The sequence below is a fragment of the Mustelus asterias genome, chromosome 23 (assembly GCF_964213995.1).
Source record: "Mustelus asterias chromosome 23, sMusAst1.hap1.1, whole genome shotgun sequence".
In the NCBI taxonomy this organism is placed as follows: domain Eukaryota; kingdom Metazoa; phylum Chordata; class Chondrichthyes; order Carcharhiniformes; family Triakidae; genus Mustelus; species Mustelus asterias.
In genome coordinates this window covers 35,443,417-35,461,894 of record NC_135823.1, presented here as the reverse complement: position 1 = coordinate 35,461,894, position 18,478 = coordinate 35,443,417, and the positions used below count along the sequence as shown (strand labels likewise).

Here is an 18,478-nt window from a genome sequence, read left to right as displayed (position 1 = left end):
CTGACAACAAAGCCAAGGTCCTCAAAGCCTGGGTCTCTAGAAGATTGCTGCCATTGCTTGTGCAAGGGATCAAGGCTCTGTATGCCAACTTCATGTTGCTGTGTCATCACCAACTTTGAAGAACTTTTAGCTAGCTGAACCCACTTGAACTTTAGTTCCTCTATGAAGGAATCTTCATTGGACTCTGTCATCTTGGACTCACATTCACGTGAATTAATATTCGTAACTTTGTTTTTTTTGTTCTCAAGTTATTCCTCATTGTATTTCCTATCTCCTTCTAATGTCTGTGTATATGGTTGTGACAACTATCCCCTAGGTTTGAATGTATGAATAAACTTTTGATTTCATTCTAAAGGGTTTGCTGCAAGTCGCTAACATTGACTAATAGAGGGTTTGGTGAAACGTGCCACAGTCAATTTCAAAAATTGAAACACTTCTGCTTATGGACACATGGCCTCTCTCCTCTGTATGTAACAATAATCTGAATCTTCTGAATTCCATCATCCGACACTCTCTTACAAGATCTGCAAGAAGTAGCTGATCACAAACCTTCTCATTAATTGGTGGACCCTGAGAGGTATGCAATTTTCTTAAGTAATGTCCCACAACTAGAACACAATTTTGCTTGCTGCAATCGGATTGAAGATCATTAAATGGTGTGGCAGGATCTGCTGTGCCTCCTGATTAATGGAACATACAGTTTCTTTGTGCTTTTTCTTTGGATTTCCCGTTGCCCGATTGAGAAGTTCTAGCACATTGCAGAATTTCTAAAAGAGTAATGTGAGACAGTCTGGCTGTGGCTTCCATAGGGTGCACCCAATATTTTTACACTTTCATTTGAAGTACCTCTTTGGCATTGTTAACAACAGGAGTCCACCATATAGAAATAACCAGGGAGAGCCCAAGCAGCTATTGTGTTATAACCTTACTATTAACCTTTGGTTTATATGAAATAAATTTAGAAAATAGGCACCATCTCATTAGTTCGTTTCCAGAAGCAGCCAGCCATGAAGACCACTGCAACAGGTGGTTGTAAGTAGGAGCTGATGGACTGGATGTACTGGAAGAGCTGACCACCTTGGCTCATTTGTACCAAAGGAATCCACAGGACAGATAGCACCACCAGGACCAGAATAAACACCCTGAAATAAATGAAAAATCAAATTTAGCAATTGTGCACAGAACTCCATTCAGTGGTAACTGCAACGAGACACCAGTGAAGCCTTGCTGCTTCTGTAATTTCTTATCTTATCTTTTTTTACAAACTGCTTTAAAAGAAAGGCTTTTTGTCAGGAAATGGAATTTGGGAAGGGTGAATATAACATCAGTGTAAACCCATTGGAATGACCAGAAACTAGACAGGGATTCAGTTATGTTAGGACCTACTGCAAGAACAAAATTAGTGGGATGGCTTTATTGAAGTAATGCCTTTATTCATCCTTTACAAGACCATTGAGATGATGGGACAGGACTACTGAAGGGAATTGCAAATGTGGAAATTTGTAGATGGTTCAGAGACTTTTTTCAGTGGTACCCAGCGAGCTAATCCAAACTTCCCGAATAATTTCTTCATCAGGACTTCTGTGGCATCCCAGTGTCCGACAACTAGAAACTGGAAGTTCTGGACCATTCAGCTTTAAGAATGGAGTTCCCAAGCTAGCTGTGAGTGAAATTTATAATATTCTGGATCATTTCGGAGCTCTAACAATAAAAATCATGATGGCCGAAGTTCCCTCTCAATTTTCCTGGCTAAATGGCTGGCATATTACCTTGCATGCCAACAATGACAATAATTTAGTCATTTATTGTATGTAAAACACCACAATGTTTCTGACAGACATTATATAAATATGTATTTTCTTCTCCGACCTACCTCCCGTGCTGCAATATGATCTTAAAAACTATCAAAGATAAGCAATATTTATATGGACGTGCTGAAGATACTGGGGTTATCGCTATTTGCACAAAGAAGGCCAAAAAAGAAAGGAAAATCTCAGTGAAGTAGGAAGGTCCAGTCTTTGGAGAATCCGGGGAACAACTAAAGGGGGTAAAAGTATGATGAACCTTGATTTCAACAAAGTTTAAGGAGAGGAACAATATGCAGGATAGTGCATTAAAAACTTTGCTCAGAGAAATTAAAGAAGGCCCAAATTGCTTACGGGCAGACAATAATTATATTTCAACTGAACACACTTCTTCCCAAATGGCTGAAAATTTTCTACCTGCCAACAATCATGAGCTCCCACTCGGAGCAGTGAGGTCGGATGTGGTGCCAGACATCCATTGTAAATAACGTGCTCGCACTGTTGAAAATTGAAGTGAGGGAGGACATGAGGGCAGCAATCATTACTGACATCATCAGGCCTCGCAGTCCTGCAGAAAAACAGAGTGGGATCAAACAAGCATTGTACTAAAGATTGTAACATAGTAGCGACTGAGTTACGGAGAATGAGCATCAGGAGTCCAAGAAGCTCTGCATCAGAGTCTTCTGCTTTCGACAGCTGGGCTAGTCTAAAATCCAGAAATTCCCTCCCAACTGTTAATGGGCCTTCACATTGTCTGCAACCCGTGTGCTACAATTGCAGTGGCTCGCTGGTGGGGTGGGAGAATTCCGGCCGATGACTGCCTGAATTTTCATCACCAAGGTGAAAAGCAGGAGTTGGGAAAATTCCTGGCTTGGCCTGCCTGCCTCTGTAGGAAGTGTCTGCAAATGTGTGATCTTCATTGCTGGGTGTGGGGTTCAGGCTGGAGTTAGGCCATCCAACCCAGGAAAAAGTTTGGAGGCAGCCACAGGGTCTGCCAGGTGTTGAGGTGGTCTGTGACCCAGGTAAAATAAAAACAAAAAAATCCCTCCAGCTTCGCTTCTCACACATTTCCCAAACCCCATCCATGCCATTTCATGCAACCCACCCACCCCCATAGCCTGTCATGCCCCATATGCCAACTTACAAGGTGGCCATTCAGCCCTTTACAACCTGCTCTTCTATTCAATAAGATCATGGCTAATCTGGCGGTAGTCTCAACTCTACTCTTGTACTCTTGCTGTCCTCCCCTTTCACACCTCTTTTCAACACTCACTTCACTCATTCCCCTCACACATCTTGTTGTCTTGCTGCTCTCTCCTTTCTCATGCCTTTTGTAGTTTCACTGGCTAAGGTAAGACCACCCCCCACATCCCCATGGCCTTCATGCCCCCTATGCTAAGCTATGCCACTCAGCCTCAGCTGCCTTTCATGTCCCTATGGCAAGCTATGGCACCTATATGCCCATTGACTCTGTACATTATAGAAAACCAATTAACCTTGCAGTGACAGTAGGATATATATAAAAAAAACTTTAAAAAAGTCGTTAATTCATTACTTTCCATTATATTTTTTGAAAATCATTTCAGTACAAGGCAATGAAAATGTCAATCATTCAGATCCGAAAAGGATCAATAAAAGAAATGACATGTCATTGAAACCACTTAACCTTGTATAGGGGATTTTCATAGTAACTTCATTGCAGTGTTAATATAAGCCTACTTGTGATACCAATAAATAAACTTTAAAAATAAACATTGTGAATTGACCGCAGAGATCAGAGAACCAGAGCTGTCAATCAAGCAATGTTTTCCCTGGGATGCAGCAGTTTCAGCAAGAGTATAGGATGCCTGGGCCCTCAACCAAGGATACATAATGTATAACGTGGCATAGGGGTCATGAGGTGGACCTTTTTAAACTCATCTTTTAGTTCCCTCATGCAGACTAAGGTTCATGACTCCGCTGAGGGGCAGTGAACCATGACTGTTTAAAAATCTGACTCCATGAAAATTACAAAGGAATAGGATATGCTTATCTCCCGCAATAAGTCTCTGCCTGTTCAGGTTTATTGGGTCAGAGCTTTTGACAGGAACCAGCCTATACCCTTTAAAGGCAATCCCAAAAATCAGACAGCCTAGGAATGGGGTCAGGAATTGGGATCCACCTACCATTTTTATAGTGCTCTTGAGTAATCCCACCTCTGTGAAAATTCAGCCAGATATGTGAGGTCAAGAGCACAATGCCAGGATACTGAGGCACTTTGGTTAAGCCGTCATGTTTACCTGTGAAGCAAAACCCAACCATCTCTGCCCCTCTATGTGGTTAATCCCAAGTAAATTGCACTCACCCAGTCACCCTCGATTTCTGTAAATCTATTGCAGCAATATGGGGAAGAGGGTGAGGAAAAGGAGAGGGGGGACTTTGTGGACTAATGAAATGGAGAATATGAGGAGGATGTGAAGATGGGCTCCCCTCATCAGTTCCTGGGCTAAAATCCTTTGACATAATCCAATTCCTGATTCCTGTATCAATTTGCCTTTCAGTTCCAAACACCAGTTGAAACATTGCCAGCCAGGAGGGAATTAGAAATGAGAGGTATGTGAGAAAAAAAAATGAAGATCACGTGGTTTAGATGAGGCAACTCTCTTAAAGAAAGGAATGGTAGTCTGGATATTCCCAATTATCTTGCAGATTTTGCTGGCAGTCTTTATGCTAATGATGGTTTTAATGGGATCCAGCAGCTTTAATAGATGCCAGGTCCACTTAGATGACCTGATGGAAGAGCAGAGCATAAGGTGGATTAAGAGAAACATCTTCGTGACAACCAGTTCTGCAGATGACTATTTTTTACAATGTCCCACATTAATTCTTTACTCAGATAATAGTGAGAGTGTGGAAATCACTTTTTGATTCATCGGAGATGAATGACATAGATGCATTGAAGAAGTTAGTAAGTACATGAAATAGAAAGGAGTAGATGGATATGCTGATAGGGTGTAATCAAGTAAATAGAGAAAGAGGCTAGTGCAGATCGTAACACCAGCATAGACAGTATGCCGTAAATTAGAAGTAATTGGATTTCTTGTACCTTTTGGCAGCAACTCCATTACCAGCTTCGGGTAAGCGATATCCGAGCAACCAACCTGATTCCCACAAATTCTATGACAAGTATCAGCGTCAGCACAGGCCACTTCATCTAAGGCATAAATCATAATAGAAGTGACAATTTTGAGTTTAAGGAAGATTTCACTCTGTGAAATTCAATGTAAAAAAAAATGTAGATCTCTCATGCACCTACCTGTAAAGAGTACTCTGCTTATCATGCCTGGAAGCACCATTATGAAAACAGGCAGGACTTTCAAGTAGGCAGCAAACAGGGAGCCACCTTTGGCATGAAGCAATGTCTTGGCAGAGAGTGACCTCTGGACAATGACCTGAAGGTGAAACAAAGAGAGGATCATTAAATGTAATATTGAAAATGCTGGAAATCTAAAAACTAAAAAGGCTGAAAATTCAACCAGCTTCAGTGAAGAGGTTATGACATTTCAGATGTGTAGTCTTCATCAAAACACTGGGTCACTTCTTCAGACACTAATTTAGAACTGATATTTCAGACCATTTATTTTCTAAACAATCCAGTAATTGCCACTCGGTTCCACTTCCAGATCTGAAACCAGCGACCATTATTGCCATCTCTAAGAATTTGACTTGTGCAGGCACCAGCACAGAGACATCCACTCACGAGAAAATTATTATTGAAAAACAAGACAGAATGATATTGAGTTTTCCTTCCTGAAATTATACACTAGACCAATGACCTTAGTCCACAAAAGGCTAACAGTAGTCATCAGTTTGATGAAGTGCCACATAACAGGCCTGTCAGTGAAGCTGAGCCCGTGGAATAAAAGGGACAGTTGCAACTGTGACTGATACACCTAATACAGTACTGAAGATGTGCTGCACCATTGGATTTGCTGTCTTTAGAATGAGACATTAAACTACTCTGATTGTCTCACATTCAGGATATTCTCTCTCCTACTGCTCATGCACAAAGCTCACTGACCACTTATGGATATAAAAGATCCGATAGCACTATTTTGAAGAACTGCAGGGGATGGTGTCCTGGCCAATATTTATCCCTCAATCAATATCATGAAAACAAATTGTCTAGTCATTATTACATTGCTGTATGTGCGAGTTTTGTGCACAAAATTGTCTGCCACATTTCTGCATTACAACCCTACTTCATTAGCTGCAAAATACATTTGAGACATACACTGGTCATGGAAATGTTACATAAATGCAAGTATTCTTTCTGTCCTATAAAATGGTTTCAAGTTATAAATAGATTGTCTTGAGATTTTCCCTTAATGCATATCTGTACAGAAATCTTTATAACAATGCAGCCCTTGAAATTATAATCAGTAAATAATATACCACTGGGAGGCAGAGCATGTTAGAAGCTGACAGAATGGACAGGATCTTCTGGGGCTACATGGAACAGGAAATAAGGTGGGAGGTTTAATTGCTTGGGAGGCCAAAATTCACCTTTCTGGCGGCAGGATAAACTTTTGCAATTAAGTCCTTACAACTTTAAAGTTGGGTCCCTTTTGCATGTGTTTGAATGTCATTCATTCTCATTAATAGGTCAGCTTCCCAAAATTAAGTGTTCCCTTCCAGTTAAGTTCTCCACGAGTGAGAGGTTCATGCCTTTAGATTCAGAACTGCAAATAAGTAGTGTGCACCTGGAGAGGTAGATTTCTTCCTGGATTTTGGAGTGAGTAGCTTCTGCTTTGTTCTTCTTGGGAACCACTTGTAAATGTCAGTCTATTGATTGGGATTGGGTGCTGATAGTCTAAGCTGCAGGGAGACTGAGGAAGAGAGGCAGGGTCAGATGGGAAGGGTGGAGCGAACACTGGAGACCTCAAAGGGCACCAGACTGTGTGGAATATGGTACAGGGTGGGGGAAGCATGTTTCACTTGTGTTAGTCCTGTTGGGGATGGGGTAAATGGACCTTCTGGGCAGTGAGCATCGTAGGGAGATACTTCAAAAGCGTGGGGTTGGTGATGCCGAGAGTTGGGTCAGAGGGTTTAAATGAGCATATTGGGAGATGGGGTGTATGGTGGCAGAGAGGGGGAGTTGGATCAGGTAGGTTAGATGTTCTAGGGTAATGGGTGGGTAGTGTATGGTTTTGTGGGGGAGGGGGGGCGGGAGGGGCTGGGGGGGGGTTTCACAGAAAGGCAGGGAACAGCTGGCTTCAAGAATAGGATGGGTCAGTCTCAGAAGAGGTATAGGCACGTTGCAATTTATTGCCTCTGGGGAGATCAGGAATGCCCACATAGATTACAATAGGGGCCAGGGTAATGGGGGAGATTCAAGCATCACAGGAAGGAGACGAATAACAAGTTTATGATGGTGAAGGATGGGAAGGGATACCTGGTGGATGATGGGGAGGGTAGAAGGAACCTGAGGTGTGAAGGAATATCAAATACACTATTCTGGAATTTGCAGTGTTGCTGCACAGTTATAAAATATTGCAAGCAATTAATATGAGTGGAATGTCTTTTCAGGTGGGTTAATGCTTCACTTTTATAGCCAAGTTAAGGAGCACCCTATTAATCATGAGTCAACTGGATGCAAAACCAGCTCAGCTTATTTCTCCTCTCGATGGTCCAATACTGAAGAAATCAGCATTGCAACATGGCTTATTGCTCACATTCCAGTGAGATCCCGTCAAGGTTGGGGGTTGCAGGACATTGCATGCTGATTGACATCATGTGTTGTCTGAGACAGGACGGAGGGAAGAAGAGAGCTCCAAGGGGCATGTATGGGGGAACAGTAGCAATGTCCCAGTTCTCCAGTCACTGGAGTACACATTCATGGCTGACAATGGGTAGCAGATCCATGATGGCAAGGTAAGGGAGATTCAAATGTGTTTTGAGAGTGATGGAGGAGTATGAGAGAGGATGCGCAGACATGGCTATCATTAATTACCCTGGTCAATGTATAATGTCTACATGTACATGCAGATATGAACAGGAAAACACTCCTCCATGGCCCTCCAGGATGTCCTTCATCATCATAGGGTGGGGGTAGGCCAGAGATAGATTGATGTTGAGTACAGGGCTTAGTGTGGGCTTAAAAAGTCAAGGATGGAGGGGAAACTTCAAAGAAAATGCTCTCTGGATGAATCACTGTCACTTATCCGCAGATCGCCTCAGGCTCCAGAAAACTCTGCCCATCTACTGGCTATAGTCTAGCTGAGGGGAAACCAGCTTGAAATGGCCCAGGGCTGGAGGAGCAATGGCCAGACCAGCAGAGGCAGTGGCAGCAGAGCCACAAGAAGTGCAGGATGCTGGCAACCCTCAACCTGTGCAATGGCGAGCATTAGCCTGAAATCAGATATAATGCAGGTGCTGCAGTCAGTGATGCAAAAGTGCACCTGGGAGATGACAGATACCTTCTTCAGGAGAGCATATGATTTTGTCAGATTCTGCTTGGATAGTGAGAGCCAGGTAGCCTGAGTATTGGGTTTTGCAACAATCACAGGATTTCCGCAAGTGCAAGCAGCTGTTGACTGCATACATGGCATTGAAAGCTCTCTGGCAACAATCAGCTGCACTCATCAACAGGAAATGTTTTAATTCTGAGTACCCAGTTGTTACACGATCATACGAGACAAATCCTGCAAGTTAGTTTGCTCTTCCCAACAAGGTCTCCCATAGGTATTTGAAGCACCGCATCAATTTCAGGGCTGGTTCATTGCAGATAAGGGATACACTTCATAGACCTGGTTGATGACACCATTTCACTATCAGCAAAGTGTCACCAGGGAGGGGTACTTGCCTCCACAAGGGCCACCATTAAGCAAGTGATAGGATGCTACAGTGTCCTAGATTGTCATTGTCTGCTGTGCCCTACACACGGAGGCACAGGATGAGGCCAAGGCAAGGGTATGATGTGGCAGACAGGCCTGTGACAATCAATAACTAACAGATTCTAGGCCAAAAGAGCTGTCAATACTTAACCTTTACAACATTTTTAATCCTCTGATGGCTGGTAGGCTGTGGCTCTGGGTTAGGTCCATAAACATGATTTGCTATCATTGACCTTGTTTCCTGATGACTGAAATAAATTTCTCTATTTCACATTGGCTCTACTGGTAGTGTGATCCTTTGCATGCACTAATCTGTAAACATACCCTTTGCACTAAATGTGGGCATCAGCACCTGCACAATGTAGTGTGCTTCCCTGACCTCAAGTACCTATAGAAAAATTATTTTTTCCCTTAGCTCCACAAAGTCCCTAGACGTGACACACTGAAAGCCACACACAGTCTTATCTTGACGGGGCTGCACTCATATCACGCTGACACCTGCTCCAATGGGGAGGATGCCTTGCAGAGAAGTCTTTCAGGTGGACCCAGAGGTGTAGATGCATTTACCCTGCAAGAGGTCTTTACAATTCAATAGTTTCTTTGTCCTGTGCATTGTCCAGCATGTAGGCCCATTCTTCTCACAATTGAATAACTCCCAGTCTCTGAATGGTTTACCTTGATGACAATTCCATTACAATAGGTTTAATCAATTCCTAGATAGGAAGATGAACAGGGCACCCTGTATTGACTTTAACGAGATCCACAAGATAGACCTGTTAGAATACCAGCTCCCTGATTGAGGCAGTTAATGCTGTCCAAACTGGGAGCCCTGCAGAGGTATATCATGTGGAGTGTCTGGGTTACTGGCACTTAGGGCGTATACTATGTATTAGGAAGTACCTGTCTGTGTATTACTAGCTCATATAAATAAATCTGACTTTCGTGAAGGGACACCAGCCTTGTGGGAGTTATTTCACATATAATAATCCAGGTATAGTTGATACTATAGTTGATTCTATTGAAACCTCTATAATTCTGCTCACAATATACGTCAATGAATTGGATGAAGGAACAGAAAGTAATATTTCCAAGTTTGTTGATGACATGAAACTTAGTGGGAATGTGAGTGATGAGGAGGATATTAAGAGACTTCAAGCTGGTAGGATGTCCTAGTAAACCAGTCACTGAACGCAAGCATGCAGGTACAGCAAGCAGCTAGGAAGGCAAACAACATGTTGGCCTTCAATGCAAGAAGGTTTGAGTATAGGAGCAAGGATGTCTTACTGCAGCTGTACAGCAATTTTGGTCTCCTTATCTAAGAAAGGATATAATTAGAGTGAACAAAGATTCGCCAGGCTGCTTCCTGGGATGACAGGAAAGTTGTATGAGGAGAGATTGAGTCGAGGGAGGCCATGTTCACTGGAATTTAGGAGAATGAGTGGGGATCTAGTTGAAATTTATAACATTCTGACAGGCCAGGACAGATTGGATGCAAGGATGTTGTTTCCTCTAGCTGGGAGGTTCAAGAACAAGGTGTCACAGTCTCAGGATACAGGGTAGATCATTTAGGGCTGAGATGAGGAGAAATTTCTTCACTCAGAAGGTGGTGAACCTGTTGAATTCTCTATCACATAAGGCTGTGAAGACCAAATCACTGAATATATTTAAGAAGGAAATAGATAGATTTCTGGACTCTAGAGGTGTCAAGGGGTTTTGGGAGAGTGCTGGATTATGGCATTGAGATAGAGGATTATGGCATTGAGATAGAGGATCAGCCATAATCACGTCAAATGGACGGAGCATGCTCAAAGGGCTGAATGGCCTATGCCTGCTCCTATTTTTTATGTTTCTACATTGAAGACTCTGCATCCTCCTTACATTGGAACAAAAGCAGCAGGAGATGCAATGACTTAGCTGCAGGCGCTGTGTAGACTACATTCGGAGAGCTCAGAACCTGATGGGCTGCAACTGATAAGTTGTATGATGCATGTGTATGCTGCACATTAAAGATTGGACAATACTCAAGCATCCTTATGGTGATATATTCAGTGATCACAATATGATAACGTGGGACAAGTGTCTCAAATGTAAGACATAATCAGAATCTGAAGGAGGACCAAGTTCCACACCCTTAAATGCAACTATCATCAAAATATTTGGAAGTTTCTTGGATTCTCAGTGCAAGTGAGCATATATTTGCAAGTGTGAAAAGTCTTTTGGGTTATTTACTTGGATGCCTGTAATGATCTGTCGAGGTAGATGCCCTAAATGATCTGTAGAGGTAGATCCCCAATTGTAGAAGAAGTCTTTAGCATTGACAAAGCTGATGTCTACAAAGACCGCAGCACAGGGGAACAAGTACTGGCCCTTACCACCTACATTGAAAATGGCTTTCAGAAAAAATTGAAGACCAGTGGTGTGTTCCTCAACCTCACAGCCACCCAGAACACAGTTTAGCACACTGGTCTCCTCCTGAAGCTGTCGTGGGCGACTAAAAGCATCAGAATACTGTTGAGCAATCAAAGATTCAGAGTTCACCTTGGACATGGCAAAGACAAACCAATGGACCCCCCCCCCCACCCCAGGGCTCAGTACTTGTTCCAAACCTGTTCAAACTGTATGTAAATGATCTTCCAAAAGCTACCTCCCGAAAATTCATATATGCCAATGACACCTAACTCACACTCAAGCCCCTTACTTCAACACATTGGATCAGACTTTAAACAAGGATTTGTCAAAACTTGAACAATACTACAACACATGGTGATTCAAGCCAAACCCTGCAAAAATATTAACCAATTTATTCCAGCTTCACAATGCAAAAGCCAATAAAGAGTTCAACATTCAAATGAATGGTTACACCCAACTCCAACATACCTCGGAGTAACCCTAGATAGGACTGGGAACACCTAAAAACAACTGCAGCCAAGGTCAAGTGCTGAAACAACTTGATTGCCAAACCAACTGGCTCAACATGGGGTGCTGCTCCCACCACTCTCCAAACCTCAGCACTCGCACTCTCATACTCAGTAGCAGAATACTGCATCCCTGTTTGGTCAAGAGCATCACATGCACACAGAGTTGATACCCAGCTGAATACTACCATGCATATCACTACTGGAACACTATGCTCAACACCACTCCCTTGGCTTCATGTCCTGGCAAACATCAATCCTCCACATATCCACTGACTTGCAACAACCACAAAATGATTGGAAAAGTTTGCAATGCCCCGATCTTCATGTTGATCTATTCTGCCCACCCAAGGTACAATTCCCATCAGGAAGGTTGATCTGGAAAAACCCTTTCACACAGGGCCTCAATGCAAATTCCACCTGAACAAATGAATACAAATCATTGGACATGACAAACAAGTACCTGGTCCCAAACCCAACCCAACAACTGCCTGGTTTCAATCTTCCAAGGAAAGAATGGTCCATCCTCAACAGGTTCAGGACCGGCCATGGCCCCTGCTTGGCCAACCACCACAGATGGGGCATTAGTGCCACCTCCACATGTGCCTGTGGGAGAGAGCAAACTATGTATCATATCATAGAAGAGTGTCCAATCCACAAACTCAGGTGAGGCTTATCCATACTCAACACAACAGGACTGGAAGAAACTGCTAGACTTAGGGATTTTTTATTCGCTAAATAAGTAAATAAGAGGCTCAAAACTAAGGTCATGTTTGACTGTTTGAATGAATTAGAGCTCTTACCATGCGATTGGAACAAGTAACATTTCAATGTTGTATAACATAACATAATTCATATGTTGGGGACATGCCCATTAATGAAGTTGTTTAGTCAATGGATGCTATGTGAGCGAATGCCGGCTGCTCGTCTTAATTATGATGGCGAGTTTAGGATTTGATTTACAGTTTTATGATTTACAGTTTTATTTAGTTAAAAATTTATTATCACACTATTTGGTTTTTGTTCTAGCGATTTGGGAGTGTGGTGATTGGTTTGGAGATCAAGGAGGGAGGGAGGGATTTCTTATGCTGACAGTAACCAAGAACCTTCTTGTATTTGATCATTTTCATTGTGTAATGGATCATCTTGGCCTTGTTTTCTTTTCCACTCATTTTACTATTCTATTTGTAAAGTCTTCCTATACGTATGACTAGCTCAGACGGTCAGGGTGGCATGGGACTCTCAATCAGACTAGTTACAGGGAATGTTATGGGGTTGAATAGCCCAGCAAAATGTTCCAAAGTGTTTTCACATCTCAAGAACCTTAATATTGATATTAATTCCTTTAGGAGACGCACCCTCATGTTAATGATCATACCAGATTACGTAAAGCAAGAATTGGCCAGGTGTTTCATTCCAACTTTAACGGTAAAGCTAGGGAGATGGCAATCTTGATCAAGAAAAGAATACAGTTCTCCCCTTAAACATAATTTCAGATCCTGGAGGGTGTTATGCAATAGTTAGTGGCACACTTTTCCAAACCCTTGTTTTTTTGGTGAATGTCTATGCCCCTAACTGGGATGATATGAAATTCATTACATCCCTCCTATCCTCACTTCCAAATCTAGACACTCACCATCTTATTTTTGTAGAGGATCTAAGCTATGTCATAGATCCAGGTCTGGACTGCTCAAGTCCAAAGACTTTCACCCCTTCCAGCATGTCTAGGACTTTCTCCTCACTTATGACTCAAATGGGTCGTGTTGATCCTTGGCGTTTCCTACACTTGTCCGCGAGGGACTTTTCCTACTTCTCTCAAGTCCATGATGCTTACTCATGCATTTATTACTTTTTCTTAGGTAGAGCTCTTCTCCCCACAGTTAAAATGGCTGAGTATTCTGCCATTGTTATATCCGAACATGGACCCTATTCCCTTAACCTGGCTCTTATGCCCAAAGCTAAAGGACGCGTTCCATGGAGACATAACACAATCTTACTATCTGACAAAACTTTTTGTAAATCTATATCATAGAATCCCTACCGTGCAGAAGGCCCAACAAATCTGCACAAACTCTCTGACAGAATATCTTACCCTGGCCCTCTCCCCCGCCGTATCCCTGTAACCCCATACATTTACTGTAACTAATCCATCTATAACATACATGTCTTGGGACACTAAGGGGCAATATGGCATGGCCAATCCACCTAACCTGCACATCTTTGGACTGTGGAAGGGAACTGGAGCATCCGGAGGAAACCCATGCAGACACGGGGAGTACATGCAAACTCAACACAGTCACCCAAGTCCAGAATTGAACCCGTGTCCCTGGTGCTGTGCTAACCACTTTGCCACCATGCTGACCTTTCCCACCTTGCCACCATGCTACCCTATATCCACCAGTATAGATGTTTACACCATCCCATCAGTACTATGGGAGACCCTCAAAGTGGTCGTCTGGGGAACATAATTTCTAGTATCATCAAACAAAGAAAATTAAAACAACAAGAATTGGTGGACTCAATTTTAGAAACAGACTATCAATATTCCATCACCCTCACTCCTGAGTCCTATGCAAACAGACTAAAATTTCAGATTCAATTTGACTTAGAACATAGAACATAGAAAAACTACAGCACAAACAGGCCCTTCGGCCCACAAGTTGTGCCGAACACATCCCTACCTTCTAGACCTACCTATAACCCTCCATCCTATTACGCTCCATGTACTCATCCAGGAGTCTCTTAAAAGACCCTATTGAGTTTGCCTCCACCACCACTGACGGCAGCCGATTCCACTCGCCCACCACCCTCTGTGTGAAAAACTTACCCCTAACATCTCCCCTGTACCTACCCCCCAGCACCTTAAACCTGTGTCCTCTCGTAGCAGTCATTTCAACCCTGGGAAAAAGCCTCTGATAGTCCACCCGATCTATGCCTCTCAACATCTTATACACCTATATTAGGGTTTCCTCTCATCCTTCGGCTCTCCAAGGAGAAAAGACCGAGCTCCCTCAGCCTATCCTCATAAGGCATGCCACTCAATCCAGGCAACATCCTTGTAAATCTCCTCTGCACCCTTTCAATCTTTTCCACATCCTTCCTATAGTGAGGCGACCAGAACTGAGCACAGTACTCCAATTGGGGTCTGACGAGGGTCTTATATAGCTGCATCATTAACCCCAGACTCCTAAACTCAATCCTTCGATTGATAAAGGCCAGCACACCATATGCCTTCTTAACCACCTCCTCCACCTGCGGGGCCGATTTCAGAGTCCTATGGACCCAGACCCCAAGGTCCTTCTGATCCTCTACAGTACTAAGAGTCTTTCCCTTTATATTGTACTCCTTCATCCCATTTGACCTACCAAAATGGACCACGACGCATTTATCTGGGTTGAAGTCCATCTGCCACTTCTCCGCCCAGTCTTGCATCCTATCTATGTCCCTCTGTAACTTCTGACATCCCTCCAGACTATCCACAACCCCACCAACCTTCATGTCGTCGGCAAACTTACCAACCCATCCCTCCGCTTCCTCATCCAGGTCATTTATGAAAATGACAAACAGCAAGGGTCCCAGAACAGATCCCTGGGGCACACCACTGGTGACCGCCCTCCATTTAGAAAAAGACCCATCTATACCCACTCTCTGCCTCCTTTGGGCAAGCCAGAGGAGAAGGACCTGGGTGGATGTACTGCGGGCGTGCGGTGGACTGAAAGGATTGAGTACGTGGACTTTAAGAAAGAGGTTCTGCTGGAATCTTTGAATGGCATCAAGATAGATAAGTCGCCGGGTCCGGATGGGATGTACCCCAGGTTACTGTGGGAGGCGAGGGAAGAGATTGCAGAGCCTCTGGCGATGATCTTTGCGTCGTCGATGGAGACAATAGCCCCTTGGATCCCGTGCCCTCTCACTTTTTCTAGATGCCTTGCATGGGGGACCTTATCGAACGCCTTGCTAAAATCCATGCAAACCACATCTACCGCGTTCCCTTCATCAATGTGTTTAGTCACATTTTCGAAGAACTCCACCAGGCTCGTAAGGCACGATCTGCCCTTGACAAAGCCATGCTGAGTATTCTTGAGCATACTAAACCTCTCTAAATGCTCATATATCCTGTCCCTCAGGATCTTCTCCATCAGTTTACCAACCACTGAGGTTAGACTCACCGGTCGGTAATTACCTGGGCTATCCCTATTCCCCTTCTTGAAAATAGGAACCACATCCGCAATCCTCCAATCCTCCGGCACCTCTCCCGTCTCCATCGACGACGCAAAGATCATCGCCAGAGGCTCTGCAATCTCTTCCCTCGCCTCCCACAGTAACCTGGGGTACATCCCATCCGGACCCGGCGACTTATCTATCTTGATGCCATTCAAAGATTCCAGCAGAACCTCTTTCTTAAAGTCCACGTACTCAATCCTTTCAGTCCACCGCACGCCCGCAGTACATCCACCCAGGTCCTTCTCCTCTGTGAAAACCGAGGCAAAATACTCATTGAGCACCTCTGCCATTTCTACTGGTTCCGTACAGACTTTCCCGTCTTCACCTTTTATAGGCCCTATTCCGTCACGTCTCATCCTTTTACTCTTCACATATTTATAGAACGCCTTAGGGTTCTCCTTAATCCTACCTGCCAGGGCCTTCTCGTGACCCCTTCTGGCTCTCCTAATTTCCTTCTTTAGTCCCTTCCTACAAGCCGTTTACTCTTCGAAATCCCTATCTTCGCCAAGCTCTCTGAGCCTTTTGTACGCTTTCCTTTTCTTCTCGACTAGGTCCCGCACAGCTTTCGTGCACCACGGTTCCTTTAACCGGCCAATACCTCCCTGTCTGTTCGGAACGTTGTCCTGTAGAACTCTAGACAGACATTCCTTGAAAAACTGCCACCTCTCTTCAGTACATTTCCCCGAGAATACCTCCTTCCAATTTACTCCTCTAATTTGCTGTCTAATGTCTTCATATTTCCCCTTACTCCATATAAACACTTTCCTAGCTTGCCTGATCCTCTCTTTTTCCAATGCAAGCCTAAAGGAGATAGAGTTATGATCGCTATCCCCAAGATGCTCTCACACTGAGAGATCTGACACCTGTCCAGGTTCATTGGTCAGTATCAGATCAAGTACAGCCTCTCCTCTTGTAGGCTTGTCCACATGCTGTGTCAGGAAACCCTCCTGAACACACCTAACGAACTCTTCCCCATCCAATCCCCTTACCCTAGGGATATTCCAATCGATGTTTGGGAAATTAAAGTCTCCCATCACAACAACTCTGCTATTACTGCATCTCTCCAGGATCTGTTTCCCTATCTGCTCCTCCACCTCCCTGTTACTATTGGGCGGCCTATAGAAAACTCCCAGCAAAGTGACCGGCCCCTTCGCACTCTGAACTTCCACCCACAGAGACTCGGTGGACAATCCCTCCACAGCATACACCTTCTCTACAGCTGTGACACTATCCCTGATCAGCAGTGCCACTCCACCCCCTCTCTTGCCTCCCTCCCTGTCCTTCCTGAAACATCTGGATCCCGGCACCTGGAGTATCCAGTCCTGTCCCTGAGACATCCAAGTCTCCGTAATGGCCACCACATCACACTTCCAGGCATCGATCCACACTCTGAGCTCATCCCCTTTATTCACTATACTCCTGGCATTAAAGTAGACACATCTCAATCCTTTGGTCTGACCTCTCCCCTTCTCTATTCCCTGTCCATCTGCCCTCTTGCACTGCCTATAACCCTTCTCTGTTTGCGAGCTACCTTCCTCACTCTCAGTCACCTCGTTTTGATCTCCTCCCCCCAACCTATCTGGTTTAAACTCTCCCGAGTAGCCTTAGCCAACCTTCCTGCCAGGATATTGGTCCCCCTGGGATTCAAGTGCCACCCGCTTTTTGTGTACAGGTCACACCTGCCCCTAAAGAGGTCCCAATGGTCCAGGAACCTGAATCCCTGCCCCCTACACCAGTCCCTCAGCCACACATTCATCCTCCACCTCACTCCATTCCTGTCCTCACCTTTCCGTGGCACAGGCAGCAATCCTGAGATTACTACCTTTGCTTTCCTCCTTCTCAGCTGTCTCCCTAATTCCCTATACTCTCTTTTCATGACCCCTTCCCCCTTCCTACCCACATCAGCGGTACCAATATGTACTGCTACCTCCGGCTCCTCTCCCTCCCACCTCAGGATTTCTGGGACTCGCCCAGTGACATCCTGGATCCCAGCCCCAGGGAGGCAGACCACCATGCGAGACTCCCGTCTGCCTTCGCAAAATCGCCTGTCCGTCCCCCTGACTGTCGAGTCCCCGATTAATACTGCCTTCCTCCACTTTTCCTTAGCCCTCTGAGTTACAGGGCCAGACTCCACCCCGGAGACATGGCCACTGCTGCTTCCCCCAGATGGGCCGTCCCCCCCCAACAGTACTCAGGCAGGAGTACTTGTTATGAAGGGGCACATCCACCGGGGTGTTCTCAATCGCCCGAGCTTTACCCTTCCTGGCCGTCACCCACTTGGTGACACTTGGCCTCCTCCCGTGGCCCTGGTGTGACCACCTGATGATAGCTCTTGTCTATCACCTCCTCATTCTCCCTTAACAGCCTAAGATCCTCAAGCTGCTGTTCCAGCTCCCTAACACAGGCCCTCAGGAACCGCAGTTCGACACACCCCTCACAGATGTGGATGTCCGGGAGGCCAGGTGCCTCCAGGACCTCCCACATACTGCACTGCGAACAACACACTGGCTTAACACTCATATTTCACCCTTTCTACCAAGGTACACAGAGAAAAGTAAATTAGAAATTAAAAAAAGAAACTCACCCCTGCTCGCCCTTCCCCCGAAGCCCTGTGAGCCAAAGCCCTTACAGCTTTTACTCTGCTTCCCACTCACTCCCC

The 18,478-nt window shown here is 44.6% G+C and overlaps 1 protein-coding gene across 1 annotated transcript in view; it reads right to left on the bottom strand.

Moving 5' to 3' along the window:
* Positions 1–18,478, bottom strand: part of LOC144510422 (sodium/myo-inositol cotransporter 2-like) — a 58,751-nt gene that overhangs the window by 9,651 nt on the left and 30,622 nt on the right. The window contains exons 9-12 of the mRNA XM_078239870.1: positions 5,101–5,236; positions 4,891–4,998; positions 2,223–2,373; positions 974–1,142 (exon numbers count right to left, since the gene is read on the bottom strand). Coding sequence (XP_078095996.1) covers positions 974–1,142; positions 2,223–2,373; positions 4,891–4,998; positions 5,101–5,236 — 564 coding nt within the window. The remainder of the gene's footprint in view (positions 1–973; positions 1,143–2,222; positions 2,374–4,890; positions 4,999–5,100; positions 5,237–18,478) is intronic.